Source organism: Stomoxys calcitrans, chromosome 5 (assembly GCF_963082655.1).
Source record: "Stomoxys calcitrans chromosome 5, idStoCalc2.1, whole genome shotgun sequence".
Classification (NCBI taxonomy): Eukaryota; Metazoa; Arthropoda; class Insecta; order Diptera; family Muscidae; genus Stomoxys; species Stomoxys calcitrans.
In genome coordinates, this window is record NC_081556.1 from 10,198,100 (window position 1) to 10,216,026 (window position 17,927).

General features: G+C 38.5%; 2 protein-coding genes across 4 annotated transcripts; one reads left to right on the top strand and one right to left on the bottom strand.

The window, feature by feature from the left end:
• Positions 1-546: 546 nt before the first annotated feature.
• Positions 547-17,886, bottom strand: LOC106081247 (lamin-B receptor). 2 transcript variants are annotated; one of them, XM_013243079.2, is made up of 3 exons: positions 14,009-17,886; positions 3,242-3,628; positions 547-2,861 (listed from the first exon to the last, which is right to left on the bottom strand). In XM_013243079.2, the coding sequence occupies exons 2-3, from the start codon at positions 3,587-3,589 to the stop codon at positions 1,080-1,082; spliced, it is 2,130 nt and encodes a 709-aa protein (XP_013098533.2). In that variant the 5' UTR covers positions 3,590-3,628; positions 14,009-17,886; the 3' UTR covers positions 547-1,079. The 2 variants fall into 2 exon arrangements, with proteins under 2 accessions (XP_013098533.2, XP_013098532.2); XM_013243078.2 differs by lacking the exon at positions 14,009-17,886 and adding an exon at positions 3,826-3,984.
• LOC106081248 (transport and Golgi organization protein 11) lies at positions 4,804-13,868 on the top strand. Of its 2 annotated transcripts, none has more exons than XM_013243081.2 (3): positions 4,804-4,912; positions 5,186-5,843; positions 12,338-13,868. In XM_013243081.2, the coding sequence occupies exons 2-3, from the start codon at positions 5,304-5,306 to the stop codon at positions 12,608-12,610; spliced, it is 813 nt and encodes a 270-aa protein (XP_013098535.2). In that variant the 5' UTR covers positions 4,804-4,912; positions 5,186-5,303; the 3' UTR covers positions 12,611-13,868. The 2 variants fall into 2 exon arrangements, with proteins under 2 accessions (XP_013098535.2, XP_013098536.2); XM_013243082.2 differs by having other exon boundaries at positions 5,197-5,843.
• Positions 17,887-17,927: the final 41 nt, after the last annotated feature.

Consider the following 17,927-nt stretch of genomic DNA (forward strand, 5'->3'; position numbering starts at 1 on the left):
AATAGAAATAGAAAACGCATCAAAATACAAGGGTTGCGTTGGGTAGGTCATGTTGTCAGAATGGATGAAGAAGCCCCAGCAAAGAAGTCTTTTGAAGGCGAACACGCCGGTACAGACAAACCAGGATAAGAATGTTGTTTTTCTTTTCAATTGTCCGGCTTTCTATTGAAAGAATAGTATAATAAAAAACATTTCATTTTCGATCATCAGCAGGAGATGTCAAATGGATCATGGTGCTTTACAACCATTCCAACTAGAGTAAGTTGTAAAGCACAAATCTGAATTTGAACAGGGCTCTTTAGGTCGACTTGTTTCATAAGCGCAATAGAAAACAATTCAAATCTCACTTCCCTTATGCAAATCCAAACATCTTTTGTTGTTCGCACGGCGATCGCCCAATGCCAGTGCTGTTTCGTTTGGTTTCATCAAAATCGGAGGTCAGGTGTTAATGGTTTAATCTTGCCTTGAGTCTGTTCATAGTCTGACGAAAAAAAAATCAACTTGGAAATATTCTAAATGCTTTCTTTATTTCTGTCTTTATAAAGAAACACATATATAAAACTAATTGATAGGGTCAAGTAAATAATAAATTATATACACACGACAATTTAGAGTACAGATAAGTTAAAATGGATAACCTAAAAGAGGAAAAAGAAGATCATAGATGGAAACTTACAAGGCAAAACTAACTTAACATATAAAATATGACTAAACATAAAGAACTTTTGAAATATTCGAATTTTCCATACTCCTGCTGTTCAATAAACGCACACACATACAATTGGTTACTAAGAATAAATAAGTATTCCAATTGGCTCTATAAAGACAAATTAATTTTGTTAGAGATTAAAATCGTTAAAAATGTTTACCTAAAGTGAATTGATAAAATATGTTTAATTGTTTTAGAGAATTTTGTCCAAAATAATATAAAACTCATATATACACAGAATTTTTTTTTTAACTTATATAAGGGATTACAAAAAAAAAAAAAACGTTTGAAACAAATTTAGCATTATTTCCAAAATTTTTAACACACCGATTGTGATTGCCAGAGTGTTCTAAATACTAGTCTGATTTATTTAAAATATTTTAGGTATTAAATAGTTACGTGCTATACTGCGATAACGCACCCATGATGAATGATAACGCGCCGAATTGCGGGCATTTACACGGAAACAACGATGTACCAATAAGGCCACAATCGCCACTAAACTTACAAATGGAGGCCAAGCAAAACGCATCGCCAAGGGAAGACCCAGGGCAATTAGGCATAAAATGTCGCCCAAGTAGTTGGGTTGACGCAAACGTCCCCATACAGAGCCCAGCAATAAACGTCTGCCCTGGAAAGTGTGTATGGTCTCTATGTTTAGGAAATGCGGATGATTGGGTTGTACACGATATTTGTATTTGATGGCATTACTGAAACGTTTCAAAGCCAGACCTAACAGCAGCAGCAATACAGGCACATATATGGCGAATTTGCATATTAAAGGTGTACGATGTTCCCAGAAGTAACGGCACACTGAGGTCAAAAGCAAAGGCGTGGCCGCGTAGCGCAATAGCAACAAACAGCCAAATCCCTCACCCTGCAATTCAAAGGATGAAGCCAAATGATGTTCAAAAACAATGGAATCCAAAACGTAGAAAAGAAGCATAGCGGAGCACAATAAGCATGTGGTATCATACTTCAGATGGGCAAAGAAATATGAAAGCTTGCTAATGCCTTCCACCTCGTCGGGCACCCAGGGTGTTTGAACATTCTTGTACAGCAAAGAAACAGCAAAGAGGTATGTGCTTATAAGAGAAACACGATAAAACACCAATTTGAAATCCACCAGACCCAACCATTTCGGATTAAGTTGCCTTCCCAAGGCATAGTCAATGCAAAAGTTGCCCGATTTGCCATAAATGTTGCACTGGGACTCTCGTTGCTTGAGTACATCGGAACGGTAATAAGCCCAAAGAGCCAATACAAAAGCATTCAGCAGGCTATAAACGCCAAAGCGTTGATAATTTCTAATTATGAAATCAGCCACCGGGTATTCGAGATAATATATGGCCACACCATACATAGTAGTCAATAAAGCAGTTATGGGTAATGCATTGAATTTATATTCCAGTGAACCTGGCAAGCGCACACCGCGTCCAAAAAGAAGGGCGGATAGTATGAATATACCCACATTGTAAGCAATGAAAACACCAACTGCTTCCATGTCAAACATTACTGGAATCCAGCTACCACTGTCCAATATGGCTTGGAAGTTAGGTACTTTGAATTCACACTTGGCAGCTGAGCAACACCACTGAAGGTAGTACACCGCAAGGGGTATGGTAATCATTAAGAGTGTGGCACCAAGCCATCCCCCAAATTCAGTGGGAATTGGCAATTTTCGACATATGGACGTTGATGCTTTAGCGGCATTATTGGCACTGAAACTTTTAAAGTTCTCCTCATCTTCTATATAGCCCTCTGCCTCATCTTCCTCGTGGTCATTGGTTTCGGCATCCGAAAATTCTGCCTTTGAGTAGCGACCACCTTCGCCATCATACACAGAACGAGACACCGAGCGGCTATAGCGACTTTCTCCATCAGTACGTTGGCTGGGGGTGAACGAACCCTCACGTGCTTCTGAACCACCTCTTGCCAGGGATAGGGTTTTTGAAACTGAGCGGCGTATGTACTCTGAAAGTTTGTGTATGTCAGATAACTGTTCGCCACTGGAGGTTCGTATCTCAACAGTGTGTGTTGTGGTCGAACTATAAGAGCTCTGGACAGATGATGTTTTTGCCACCCGATTAGGAGCACGCGAAGCAGTATTGGTAGTGAGAGTTTGTGGTAAATTTGTTTGGGAAACGTTTGTCTGAAAAGATAACAAAATAAAAAATGTGTTAAAAGACAAAAAAAAACGTAAGTTATTTCTAATATTAAATAGATACACATTGGTATGGCCTATCTCAAACTGTCATCTTAATCAGACGATAACAAATATCGTAGTGCTTTGACTTACAAAAAATTCACATACATATGTACTTATGTATGCACATATGTTCATTTGTTCTGTTGAAAACAATGCTATCATCAAGTGCATCAAAACAGTATACACTGAAGAATCTCTAGACTATCATTCTCCTTACAAGGAAAACAAGTGTGCAGAACTTGTTTCTACTATGTCACGAAAAAAAACTAGTTTCTTCTTACATTACATGAATGCCATACTCTGGTGGATTATTTCTATCTTACCTCCACTTCTTCAATTTTTGTTGGCACTTTTGATCTAGGAGCTACTTGTATTGGTATCACTGTTACAGTGGGTATTGTAGAACGAGGCCTTGAAGATCGACGTACCGGGGATGTCCGCGTACGTCTCGAGGGTGATGCACGCCTTGAGGGTGATGTACGTCTTTTGGTTCCACTCGTTATTTCAGTTAAAGCCTCAGTGCTGGCAGCTGTAGTTCGACGGCCTCCCACTGAGGAGGACGTAGATGTTGTGGTTGATAGCGGTATTGCGGTTCTTGTTCTAGTAGACGTAGCACCTACTTTTTCTGTCACTGCTGTACTACCTCGTGTAATTCGACGAGGCTTATCCATTGTTCATTGACTCTTAAGACTTTCTCCTGATATGCGTAACTATAAATAGAGGAAAGTATTATTTATAGATTTTTGCCAAAAGCTAGACGGTAGCACATTAAATTAATTCTGCCCCTAAGTGGAGGGCCATTTATTTATATTTTCCCGCCCAAAGCGTCGCAGTCGGACTGTACACCGCACGGCACACATACCACTTTACTCTTCACGAATTGATAACCTTTATGCTGTTGACTTACATGCCACAAAATATATATTATGCTCTCAATATTTAGAAACACTCAATTAATTAAATAAACTTTTATCCTTTTTATCACTCAACAACTGTCCAAGGGGAGATAATTGCTGAGAAGGAAAATATTTTTGTCCGTCTGAAGCGACGCGACGCCTATTAGTGTTTGTAACGTGTACTACCGATTTACCGATTACAATCATAGAAATAACTCGATTACTTTTCAACAAAAGAAAAAGGCGTTCCCAATTGATTACTGTTAATGAATTAGTGACGTAACGCAAGGATACCATATTGTGGATGTTTATTACAATAAGGCCGGATTTCTCATTCTCCCGTTAGAATTTATCGTATCAATATTCTTTTGGTTACAGGAATATGGCTTTAATTTAGGGTTACGTAATATTGCTGCGTTGTATTGGGTGTGTTCGCGTACTAAAGGCTGATACTATATTCGCTTTTCGCGATATTTTTCGCTGATTACTTTTTTTTTTGATACAGATTTAAAAGCAAAAAGCTTGGTAATTTCATTAAGTAACACATTCCTTCTTTACTAATGTTGTTGCAAAAAAGTAATCGCGAAAAAATGGGTTTTCAGCGAAAAACGAACATAGTACCTTCTAAAATACCTTAATAGTATGCGAGAAAGCCAAATTTGTTAACAGAAAGTTTATCCCTCGATAAAATTATGTTCCGGTTAGCTATTTTTTTCTACGAGAAAACTGCCCTAAGTGTGTTTTATTTAACCACTAAGCGGAATTGGTTAAAATGCTGCATTCGACATGAAAACTTGCATGAATCTAATCTGTGTAACTTTTACGATATTAGGAAGAGCAAGCAGACCGTATGTCTTGGTCGTATACGATCTTTGGACTTAGCCTTCATTAATGAACACTGCACCAACTTATTTTTCCTACAAGAAACCTGCCCTTAATATGTCACGCAACTACGCTACGCTATGTTTTTAACTAACTGTACCCTCTGAATCTCAATAAAAGGTCGTCGTCTCTAGGGGAAGAAACTCTTCTATTTGTAAAATTGTATTAATAATTTTGTGTTGTCATTGATAGAAAAAAACGTAACTACGAAAAAAGGTAATAAGCTCGAAAAAAAATTATAATTATATAGACTTGGTTTAAATTTGTTTTGCAATATGTAACTGCAGTTAAAAGTAAATTTTCGGTCTCTTGTTTCTTTGTACATCCCTCTCCTAACTTCTTTTTTTCTTATTTTTGGCTCTTGGACCCCCCTCCCTAATACAAATTTGATGTCAATTTGGAAAAAAAACTTAACAACTGCGACACCACCTCACCTCTCAACTTGCTATTGCTCGTCTTGTTTCTACGTAACTGTGTGTATTGTTGTAGCAAAATCCTAGAAGGGGAAGAGAGGCGAAGAACAATAACGCATTTGCTGTGGTGTTTTATAACCAAAATTTTAATATACAACATACTATAAAGAAATATAGCTCGAAAATAACAAAGAATGGTTACACCTCAATCGCCCACTCGCATGTTTAATGGCCTGGATGAAGACATTTATAGCGAGTATGCCCATGAAATAAACGATAAAATGCGGGTGCCCAAACGCATCAAAGCCACAGGAGAATATTCGGACGAAGATCGTTTGTTATCCAATCAAAATGGTATGATGAATTCCTGGAATTATCATGACAAAATTGACATGAATGTACCGGATCGTATTGTGGTGTTGGGACACAATGAACATCTCGAAACAAGATCGGCGCCCCGTGAAATTCAATTGGAAAATGCCATTTTACCCAAGAACACATCAGGTTTTGTGAGGGTTCAAACTCCACCACGCACAATCACTTTAACTGAACATCACTTTCCCACGGCCTCAGAGGAAAGTTCGCCAAAGAAGCTATTAAATGGAGATGATTTGGATGAAGATTTCGAAGACGACGTTGAACGTCCACCGCCATATGTGAGGGCAAACGGTGTTTCGCATGCTTTAATGGGTTTTCATCCGAATGATTCAAATTCCGTGGAATCCGACTCTCAGGTAAGAAAACGTCATGTGTATGCCAACGAAGATTGTTGCATTGCATGTGCTTTTTAGTTCGATTGTCTATCTAAACCGAGATAAGGCGGTAGTTTCTATAATAAAACAGTCAATATATGGTTGCATTTTTGGTGTGAAGATTGATAAGAAATCCGATTGGAGAAATACACACTGGGAATAAATGTGTTAGATAGTCCTCGATAGTAATTTATTGAAAAAAAACGTCAGAAATTTCTAAAGAAATTTCTTTGGTTTAATTGTTGAATTCTAACTATTTCTCTAGTTCTTGGTTTGGCCAAACGGAGATCTCAATCCACACTATAATTTCTTTTAAGTTAATGTGAAATGACTACGGGGCCACAAGACATTCACATAACAGGTCAAATATAAAGTGTCTATAGATATACGTCAAATGTTCTAAGGACACTATGAGCTTTGGAATTCACTAGGGCATCGTTCTATACTGGCATTTATATAGAGCGCGGTCCACCCCATAGAAGTCGTAATGAGGATGTTTCCGAACGTGATCACTGTGGGATGAATTTGTCCTTAAACAAACTCATGCTCCTTAACAAAACGTTTAAATATCGGATAGAGTTCATAACCTATGCTGTCCTCAGTGATGTCGATCACTTATAACAGATCTTTGGACTAAATCCCAATATGTTTTTTTCAGATTGATTCTGACACTTGCAGCGGTAAATGACGCTATGAGAACCACCTCTAAATGGGCGCTCAGGACAGGACATCAAGGAAACCTGTGTGAATTCTTACGGCCTTCGGTGCCTACAAGGGAAACAGCTTTGCTGGTCGCGTCTAAAAGGGATGGGTGTGATTAGCAAAGCTGTGTTGGAACTAGGGAAAGGATCCACCGGCCTTCACCGCCAAATCGTCAGCCGTTTCATTCCCCCTTACTCCGTTATGGCCGGGCTCCCAAACGATGCGGATTTCCCCATCCTCAGAGAAGGCGTTAATCTCCTTCTTACATTTCAAGATTTTTTGCCATCTTACCGTACTGGTTGTTATTACCCTTATGGCCATTTTAGCACCACAACACCTCACGCATTTCGTGATCGCCCGGATCTCCCCCTGAAGCACAGCATTATGATCAGGCAGTCTAAAAAAATATCAGTCTCTGTGTTTTCAATGTAGACCCTCAGTCCCACTCTTTTACCCAGCTTTGATCCATCCGTGTAACATGATCTTTCAGATGGCAATACTAGGGTTCCTTCAGTCCAAGACTGTACCGCTGGCAGCAGTGCCTCGCACTCGACCTCAAGTGTCGTCTCAGGTATCCGATCGGAAACCTCTTCCCTTCTTTCTAGGTTTCCTATCGTCGCCTTGATTATACCGCGATGGTATGAGCTGCTCCCATCATCAATCCATTCTCCCATCGCATTAAGTCTCTTGGCCGCAGTGGCTGCCTCACTCTTAATCTGTATACCAAAGGAGGCGGATATCTATCTTCATCGCTCCGCCAATGCCAAGACAACATTTTCTCTGAACCTGTTGTATGGTCTTTATGTTGCACTTTTTCTCCATAGCAGTCCACCAAACTAATGAGGCGTAAGTAAGTATTGATCTAATCACTCCTGTAAAGCCAGTGGACTATCCTCGGATTCAGGCCCCATTTCCATCCTACGGCCTGTCTACATAGTACCCAACATCTGTGAGACTTCTCGGTACACTCCTGAATGTGATGCTTCCATTTAAGTTTCCTATCCAAGATCACTCCTAAGAATTTGACCTTGTCAGGCCCCATTTCGAACCTACGGCCCTAATACATAGTTCCCAACATCTATGAGCCTTCTCAGTACGCTCCTGAATGTGACACTTCCAATTAAGTTTCCTATCCAAGATCACTCCTAAGTATTTGACCTTGTCAGGACACGTGGTGCGGTTGGTCCACCTTCGTTTTTCTCGTCAACAGGCATATTTTAGTCTTCTCTGGTTTAATATTGAGACCTCTGGGTCTAGCCGAGTCATATTCCACATGTAAGACCTTTTCGGCTTTTCTGCACAGCTGGGTCGGATCCTTACCCCTAGGAAGTATTATAATATTCTCTGCACAGCAGACGGGTTCAAATCCCTCCTCAGTCAGCATCCGTCATAGGTTATATATGGTGGTCACTCAAAGTAGTGGCGATAAAATGCCCCCCTGTGGCGTGCCGTGTACCACTTTCTCCCTTATATTTTTGTCATGGGACCCGCAATTTATTCACCTGTTCCTTAGCATATGGTTTATCCAGCCTCTAAGGACCCGGTATTGTTCTAAGGATTGGATTAATGTATTTTATGCACAACCTCGTGCAGGGCAGTCTCCACCAACCTTCCCTTGAAATAGGCATGATGTTTGTATTTAAGCAGTTCGCTGGATGTCCTACTCTTTATCATGGTATCCACAAGGCGTTCCATGGTTTTGAGTAGAAAGGACGTAAGGCTTAAGATCTGTTGGCTTTGGGTATGAATACCACCCTTGCCTACTGCCAGGCTTTCGGAGTATCTGCAAGTCCTAGGCATACTGTGAAAATAAAGGCCACATGGGGCGCCAGATAGTCCGCCTCCTTCTATAGTAATGACGGAAATATTCCATCAGGTCCGGGTGACTTAAATGGTTTGAAGCTCCTCAAGGCTTTCTTCACCATAAATTCCGTTATGATAAGCCTTTTATCAACCTGATTATTCCAGTGTCTACGTCAGTCCCGTCGTATCCTCAACATGTTCTCTGTTGTTTCTGCTCTCACTCCCATGTCGTCTATAAACGTTTAAGTTTGGACTTGGGTTTTTGAAAGAAACTTTTTCATCTTGGCGTCGTCATTAACGCTATCGACCTGTTCGCAGAAAATCTTCCAAGAGGCACGTTTTGACGCTCTGGTAATCTTATTGTATTCCTTGAGCCATGTTTAGTACAGATTCCAGTAAACTTCCGCTTTTTTTCAACGAGCTCTGTTAAAAAGTCTGCTTACATCTTTCCCAATATTGGTAATCTCCCCGGTCAACCAGGGGTTTTCTTGGCCTGATTCCCTTTCTCGAAGAGAAGAAACTATCTTCGAAAGACTTTAATGGTGCAGTCGTAATCCTGTTGACATTGTCGTTAACAGGACAATCTCAATTATCTTGCCCAAGTCTTCTTCTGAGTAGTCTTCCGAATTTTGGTCAGTTGATTTTCAACTTATTACGGAAGCCTATTGGAATCCGCCCTGGCCGTGCTATTCTAGACCTAATATAGCGATGGTCTGAGAATCCTCCAATCTCCAATCCTGAACCTCATCGATTAAATGTTCTGAATATATTTTCACATCTAAAACTTCCTCCTTAATCCTATTAACAAAGGTGGCGGTGTTACCAGTATTAATTGTTATTAGGTCGTTAGTATTAAAGAATTCTACCAGGCCCCGCTTATTAATGTTGGTACCACCCTACGAAATGTGAGAGTTTACATCGCACCCTATTAGTACCTCTTTTCCTGTCTCTTTTGCGTACCTCACCAACCGTTGCAACTCCGACGTTGTATCGGAGAGTCGAAAGGCAGATAAAGTGGGGAAAATACACAATTTAAATTTCTTTGACAAATAACGCTGAAACACCTTGCCTCAAGCTTTACTCTGGTGAATGAGAGGCTAGCCACATTTCGCATAAAAGCCAAATTCTTCAACATCAGCCTTATTTGTGACTATGACCCAACGGAACCCAAGGACGAGCAGAGGATATTTTCTACGAGCGCTTAGAGAGAGAATATGACCGCTGCCCCGCCCATGATATTAAAGTCGTTCTGGGAGATTTTAATGCGAAGATAGGATAGGAAGACATATTTGGTCCAAGAGTCGGAAAGTTTACCCACCACGAGATAACGTCCAGTAATGGGTTGAGGCTGATAGATTTCGCCGCGGCAAAAAACATGGTTAGTAGCACTAAATTTCAACATAAAAATATTCACAGACTGTCACTCGATAAAAACACGAGGAACCAAATTGATCACGTCGTGATAAATGGAAAGCATTCATACAGCGTGTTAGATGTACGATCGATCCGTAGAGCGAATGTAGATTCGGATCATTAGCTTGTTGCAGCAATGGGTTCGCACACGTTTGAACATGGCGGGGAAAGTACGATCGGACACTGCAAGGAAGCTCGATATTGAAAAGCTGCAAACACACTCGACTGACCCAACTGCTTGATGAAAGCACTCCTTGTTCCTATGATATAATGGCGCAGTGGCAAACCATTGCCCACTCCATGGAAATTGCCGCGAAATCCGTACTTGGGTACCGGAAGCCTCCCCCAAGAAAGCCATGGTACGACCAAGAGTGTCGAGATGTTACTGAAGCCAAGAATGCTGCATATAGAGCATCCTTGCAATCCGTAGTAACGCGCCAGATGAAGGAAAGGTTTCGGCAGAAATGAAGAGAGGAGAAACGTCTATTCCGCAGAAAGAAAAAGGAAGTGGAAAGACCTGAATGTGAGCGAATTGAGATGTACAGGTGTCAAAATAAAGTCTGGAAATTCTACCAAAGAATTAAACATCAAACCGATGGCTTTGGTGCAGGGACATCTTCCTGCAGAGTGAAAGAAGGAAATCTGGTTACTGACCCAGATATCATGCTGAGGATATGGAAAGAACATTTTTGATGGTGGTATAGAATGTTTACTTCATAGTCAGAATGAGGTCCAAATAGCAGTGAACCGACTAAAGAACAACAAGGCACCAGGAGCCGACGGATTACCCGCAGAACTATTTAAGACCGGAGGCAACACGCTGATAAGGCGTATGCATAAGATAATCTGCGCAATCTGGCTAGAAGAACGCATACCCAATGATTGAAACCTTAGCATACTACGTCCCGTACACAAGAAAGGAGACAAGACGGAATGTGCCAACTACAGAGGAAAAGGTCACTTTCCCTTCCCATGCAAGATACTCTCGCGCGTACTGTGTGAAAGATTAAAACCAAAAGTCAATGAGATAATTGGGTTCCATCAATGTGGCTTTTGGACCTGGTAAATCCACGCTAGAATATATATTCACACTGCTCCTAATCCTGGAAAAGACCCGAGAAGGACAAATCAACACCTGCCATCTCTTTGTTGACTACAAAGCCTTTCCATACCCCTTTACGTTCAAAAGTATTTCAAGCCATGTCTGAGTTTGGTATTCCTACAAAAGACTCTGCGAGATGACACTTGCTGATATGCGTTCCTCAGTAAGAATAGCAAAGAATGTCTCGGAACCATTTAATACCAAACGAGGTTTCAGACAAGGAGACAGCCTATCGTGAGATCTCTTTAAAATCCTGCTGGAGAAGATTATACGAGATGCAGATGTGAATAGATATGGCAAATTAATCACAAAAGAACACATGCTACTCGTCTATGCCGACGACATCGACATCATAGGCCGGTCACCGGAAGTAGTAACTGCAGCCTTTGAAAGAATCGAAAGAGAGTCGGGGAAAATGGGTCTGGCAGTAAATGGAGATAAGACGAAATGGATGGTTTCAACTCCAAAAACACTTTGTACAACCGAGCAGATAAAGAATGGAGAAAGTTAGGAACCACACAAGTTTGAGATAGTCAGTAACTTTATCTACCTCGGCACCGCCGTAACCGACACAAATGACACCAGTTTTGAGATAAAGGGAAGAATAATACTGGCAAACAGATGCTACTTTGGACTAAGTAAGGAGTTTAGAATCAAGGCCACCTCTCGACAGACAAAGATTACACTATACAAGACACTGATACTACCCGTGTTGTTATATGGTTCTGAGGCATGGGTACTTGTGAAAGCAGATGAGCCAGTGCTTGGAGTATTTGAGAGAAAGATTCTTCGTAATATATATGGACCAGTTTCCGATAATGGAGAGATAATGGCATAGTTACACGCATCAAAATATATCGGCTGCTTTGGCTAGGTCATGTTGTCAGAATCCATGAAGAAGCTCCAGCAAAGAAGTCTTTTAAAGTCAAACACGGTGGTATACGCAAACTAGGACGACCAAAAGCCGGATAGAAATATCAATGTTGGGGGGAGACACGTCGAAATTTGGTGTCAGAGATTTTAAAATGAGCGCAGAAGATCGAGGCGCTTGGAACGCTATTCTACGTTCGTCTAGTGGAATAAATGTTCTGTAATAGCCAATTAAAGTAAGTAAGTAAGGTAAACAGCTACTGGTAGGCTACCATAGCCCAGAGGTTAGCATGTCCGCCTATGTCGCTGCATGCCTGTGTTCGAATCCTTGCAAGACCATTAGAAATAAAAATTGTCTTTTGGGCGGGACCACGGACTACACCTCATATGTCACTTATTTATCTTCCCAGCGAATCGCATTCGTCTTGCCACTGATCTGTTCAGTTCGACCGCGGCTCTTTTAGCGTTATTAGATAATTTATAGTCCTGTTTGAACGACTATTCTGCTTTTCTTAATGATATAAATAGAAAATTGCTTGGATTTTAATTTTTTTTTTATAAATTTTTTATCTACCATTCTCTTTAGATGACAACCGGTGGTGCTAGTAAACGTTCGCAAGCATTGATGTACAATGCAAACGATACTTCCATCATGAATAATCGCGAAGGTACCCCCATCGGTGATTTGACACCGCACGAAGAAATTCTCTATTTAAGGCGTCAGTTAGCCAAACTAAATCGTCGTGTTTTAAACATTGAAATAAACAACGAACAACGCTTGCAAAGAGAAAAGATTGTCTATTGCCTGGGACTGGCTTATTTCGTACTTAAGGCCATTATGTGGATAAATCGTAATTAAGTTTCATATTGCATCAATGAGGAGGTTCATTCATATAATGATTAGGGAAGAGGGGTTATGAAAAAAACCAACAAAACAAAAAGCATGAAATAACAAGGTGCCACATAGGCTCCAACGAAAAAAAAAACAGAAATTTTGAATGAAATTTGATCTACTATGTACGTAGGATGACAAGATCATTAATTGAAATGGTCCATATATACTGAAGGTGCCGGTGCCTGTGAGAATTTGAAATAATCTCTTCATTAACTATACAAAAATATCTAGTAGACGCACCTTTTCAAGATGAAGAAACAAAAACTTATACTATAGAGCATATAATAATGATGCAAAAAATAAAATACAATACCAAACACTCACGTTCATTAAGTCGTCACCTATTACGATTCGAATCACTCAAGAGGAAAGTGTAATTTGTTTGTTATGCTATTAAAAATTATATATATTTAAGTATGTTTTAATATTTAATTAAATTTATTTTTTTTTTCATAATCTGTTCAATATCATCATTTTTATATGCGAAAATGCCCATCCATCTAATAATTTGAAATGTTACATAAAAAATTTAATTTTAATTTCAATCTTATTAAATCTCTTTCAACGTGTTGATTTTACTGTGCTTCTTTTTTTTAGAAAAAAGCTAAATTAAGTATTACTAACACCCTATCCCTCAAAAGAAAGAGTAATTCTTTCTCTCATTGTTTTGCCTGCCCTTGTTATCAAACTTTCAAATTTATGTTAGTATGAGTGAAAATCTATCGAATGAAAATTATAACTTATTCAAACTGTTGGCTTGTTTATTATATTTTTTCCATACAAACAAGAAATGTTTGTAAAACAATATGTAAGAAATAAAAACATACATTTAAAACATACTATATACTTTAGTTAAAATAGTTATGAAGTTTTTATTAAAAACTGTAATTTTTATTTACAATAATTATAATAAAACCCATGTCCAAAAATACACCACCATTAAATCGACTGATTTCATTTATCTACAGCCCAATTCTTAAAATTCCATGAAATGAACTAAATTTCTCTCTCTCTCTGGAATTAAATCCTCCAATTCTGATTGAATGGGGAGAGCAAAAATATGGGAAAGGGAATTTTGAATTTTCGAATACAGCTGTTTTGCCTCAGCTGTTTTATTTTGAATAAACATTTGACTATTATTTTTTTCGGAAAATTAACATAAAATGGAAAAATGAGCAACACGAATTAATAAAGGTTGGTAAAAAAGTTTAAAAACATTTAATATTGTTGTTTTTAATTCAAGCACGAGGTCTTTCTGGCATTTCTTTATTATTTATGTATCGATATTTCGCATTTCAAGATATGATCTACTGCGAATTAAATTTATTGACATCACTGTTTCTATTTTTTTATTTTACTTACATATCTAAATGAGAAACAAAACACAAACAAAAAGCTTATAGTTATGCGACCGTCTTCAACACCCGTTGTCTGTTTTGCTACTGTTTTGTAGTTTTTCTTATTGGACCTTGTTCACTCGTTGTACCAACAGTCTATAGTTCCTCGCGCAATTCCTCTGTGTCTGCTTTGTAATTCATGCGTTTTGTTGTCGTCGTGTTGATGATGTGTAGCGTTTCTAGTGTTAGTCTCTTGTTTTGTAATTTATCTCGTTATCTATTATTCTTACTCTCTCTAAGTCTGGCTCATGGTGTTCTGTTGCACAGTGTACTGCTAATGCCGTTTATCGGTGTGTGTTTCTACTCCTTAATATAATGTCAGATTAATGCCCTGCCAGTCTAGTTTTTAGTTTACTTTTGGTGATTCCGATATATCAATTTTGGCATCCGATAGTTCCATCTCCATTGCATTTGATCTGGTATACTACATTCGATTTCTCCATATTATCTAATTTCGTCTTTGTGTCAGTAAATAGGGATCTTAAGTGTGTTTGTGATTTTGTGTGCGATTTTACATTTTGATTTGCTTTTTCTCTCTGACAGTTTTGGTACAAATGTTATGGATTGTATTGTGGCTTGCTGTTCATAGATGTTTTAATAAAGATTCAACAACTGTTAATGGGAAACTATTATTTTGAAGGATATTAACAATTTTTCTTCAGCCCAATTCTAAAGGAGTTTCGAATTTTCGAAAACAGCTGTTTTATTTTGGCTAAACATTTGACTAATATTTTTTGGGAAAATGAACATAAAATGGAAAAATGAGCAAAACAAATTAATAAGGTTGCTAAAAATGATTACAAACATGTTTAGTATTGTTTTTGTAATGCTTGTTTTAATTTTTGTTTTTAATAATACACAATTATGGCCACCATATTTCTGTGTTGTGAAAACAGCTTTCCGTCTTCATCCAACAATCAGGTGCTTCCAGAATGATCTAGTGGACAGATTAATAGATTAATTGTGTCGTGTTGTTGAAGCCACATTTTCATGCGGCTTCATGAAAATATTTTCATGTGAGCAAGCTCCTTCCAGTCCAAAGGAGTAACTCAGTGGCTGTGCAAGAGCCGGTGCCGCCCGACCTCTCACTGAGACTCTTCGCACGATACCGCTGATTGTCTGCGACTGCGACTGAAAATAGCTGCCATATAGACCGATCCCTCGATTTAAGGTTTTTGGGCCAATAAAAGGTGCATCTATTGTCCGATTTCGCTGAAATTGCGGACAGTGAGTTGTAAGGCCCTTCGACATCTCTCTTCAATTTGGCCCAGATTTGGATATTGCTGCCATATAGACCGATTTCTATATTTAAAGGTCCTGGTCCCATAAAAGGCACATTTATAATCCGATTTCGTTGATATTTGACACAGTGACTTATGTCAGGCTTTTCGGCGTCCGTATGGTATATGTTTCAGATCGGTCTATATTTGTTCTACAAAATTGAACAATGACTTGTAATTATTAGACCACTCAATGACCGTGCCGAATTTGGTCCAAATTGGACCATTTTTCGATATAGTTGTTATGGGAGCATAAATTATTCATGTTTCACCGGATTATGACGAACCGTGGTTTATATATATACCCGAGGTGGTGGGTATAAAAAGTTCGGCCCGGCCGAACATAACGTCTTTTTACTTGTTTTTCCCATCCCACTGTGCGTCAAAAGCGAATACGTTACAGAATACCAAGAAATGTGAAATTCTTTATCGACTCCAATTGCTGTCGATTTCCGTCTTCGACAACGGGTGTAAAGTGTCATGGGCTGACTGTCCATGACACTTTAAATTTAAAATGAAAATATTACGTGTAACTTATCTTCTGAGTTTACTTCACGAACTCAACTTTTATAATTTCTTTTTTTTTGCCTCTTATTTCAAAACAAGTATAAGGGTGCTAAGTTCGGCCGGGCCGAACCTTGGGAACCCACCACCATGAATTCTGCTAAAATATGAGAGCTATAACCAGATTATTGACTGATTTGGACCGTACTTGGCACAGTCGTTAAGTCATAACATAAAATTTCAGCCAAATCGAATGAAAATCGCGTCTTGTAAGAGGTCAAGAAGTCAAATCGGGCGATCGATTTATATGGGAGCTATATCATTTTTCTGTTGGATGTGGGCCGCACTTTGCACAGTTATTGAGTCACAACAGAACACTAGTTGCAAAAATTCAGCAAAATCGGATGAAAATTGAGACTTCCAGAGGCTCAAGAAGTCAAATCGGGATATCGGTTTATATGGGAGCTATGTCAGGTTCTTGACCGATTTAAAACGTAATGGCACAGTTGTTGGAAATCACAACAGAACGCAAAAAGCAAAATTTCCGCTTAATCGGATGAAGATTGAGGCTTCCAGGGTCATAAGAAGTCAAATAGCTGTATCAGATTCTTGATCGATTTGGGCCGTACATAGAACAGGTTTACATGGCATAGTACCCCACAAATGCGGCCAGCATTAGGAGGGGAAAACCACCGCTGAAAATTTTTTCTGATGGTCTCGCCAGGATTCGAACCCGGGCGTTTAGTGTCATAGGCGGACATGCTAACATCTGCGCCAGAAGATAAAAATCATGAAATAAAAAATAGTATTTAGTTGCACATTTTTGTCAGTTTCATTCGATTTCAGTGTCTTGAGCGTTCAACTACTAAGAAAAAAGAAAAAAAAGTATGCAATACAACACTTTGGCCGGCATGGTGGATTGCGATTTCTAATACGCCATGTATCTTCTTCATCACCTTTGTCAAATTGATTAAGGTGCCCTACATACACCCAACGACTATTGGGTACGGCGGCGTAGGGCATGCTTTTGTTATGAAATAGGGTTCAATAGGTGCTCGAACTCTCCTTAGCGCAGCAAGAGAAAAGTAAATCTTACTTTCCACTACTCCGATACAAACTACTAATCGTCAATGCTAAGAACAACAAACACATCAACATTGCCAAGCTCTTTGTGTTGTGCACTTGAACACTCTTTGAATGTCACTGCAAGTGCTTTTTGTGCTTAGGCTACATTGGAGCTATAGCACAGCGATATTTCTTGTTGTATTATTTTCCTAATTCCCCCCGACGGCAAAAGAAATAACATTTGTTATGTTTGTTTTTTTTTTTTTTATTTTATTCTTTAAAATTTTATTTATTTTATAAATTTGTTTCTTCTTCTTGTTTTAAGTATGTATAGTTATTAATATTAATACATTTATTATTTCCAATGACTAAACGGGGGATTGTGTGTGTTTGTTTGTTGTTTTTGTTATGCATATAGACAATGTATGTAATGATTAATAAAACAAAAGAAAATAAAGAAAGAAAATTATTATAAACTCACAAATTACGAAACATATATATATATGGTAAATCGGACGTGTATTTTTTTTAAAGAGTATATATATACTAAGTGCCATACATGTAAATGTTTAGTTGAACATGAAAAAAAAGAGTCTAAAGATGTGTAGCAACCTTAGCTGTTGATTTCGATGTCAAAAAATTAAAAATTAACTGCACAACTTCTGAGATAGTCTTCCTCAAATGGTTATCAAATATTAAAAAGAGAAAGAATTTATGGAAATATTTTAATATATGTGAATAAGAAAAATACACATGACATGAAATGAAATTTAGTACAATACACATTCTTCCTATTCATCATCCAACTGTCCTCTTACTAATTCTTTTTCTTAGGGATAAAAATATTTTTGAACTTTTGTTTGTTGGTTTTTGTATAAGTTTTAAAATTTAGATGAACCACCCTCACTCACTCTAGAGTCAATAACCAAACTCTTACAAAAAGAAAGATGATGGGTGCGAGACAAGAAAGTGTGTAGAGGGTTAAGAGGTGTAAAAAAAAATTATCGGGAGTCCAAATGTCAATATATGTATGTT

What these genes read in the sequence shown, in the direction of transcription:
- LOC106081247 (XM_013243079.2), bottom strand. Translation starts at nt 3,589, where the DNA reads ATGGATAAGCCTCGTCGAATTACACGAGGTAGTACAGCAGTGACAGAA. An exon ending in CAAAAATTGAAGAAGTGGAG is followed by an intron (nt 2,862 to 3,241) that starts GTAAGATAGAAA and finishes TTATCTTTTCAG; the next exon opens with ACAAACGTTTCCCAAACAAA.
- LOC106081248 (XM_013243081.2), top strand. Translation starts at nt 5,304, where the DNA reads ATGGTTACACCTCAATCGCCCACTCGCATGTTTAATGGCCTGGATGAA. An exon ending in CCGTGGAATCCGACTCTCAG is followed by an intron (nt 5,844 to 12,337) that starts GTAAGAAAACGT and finishes CATTCTCTTTAG; the next exon opens with ATGACAACCGGTGGTGCTAG.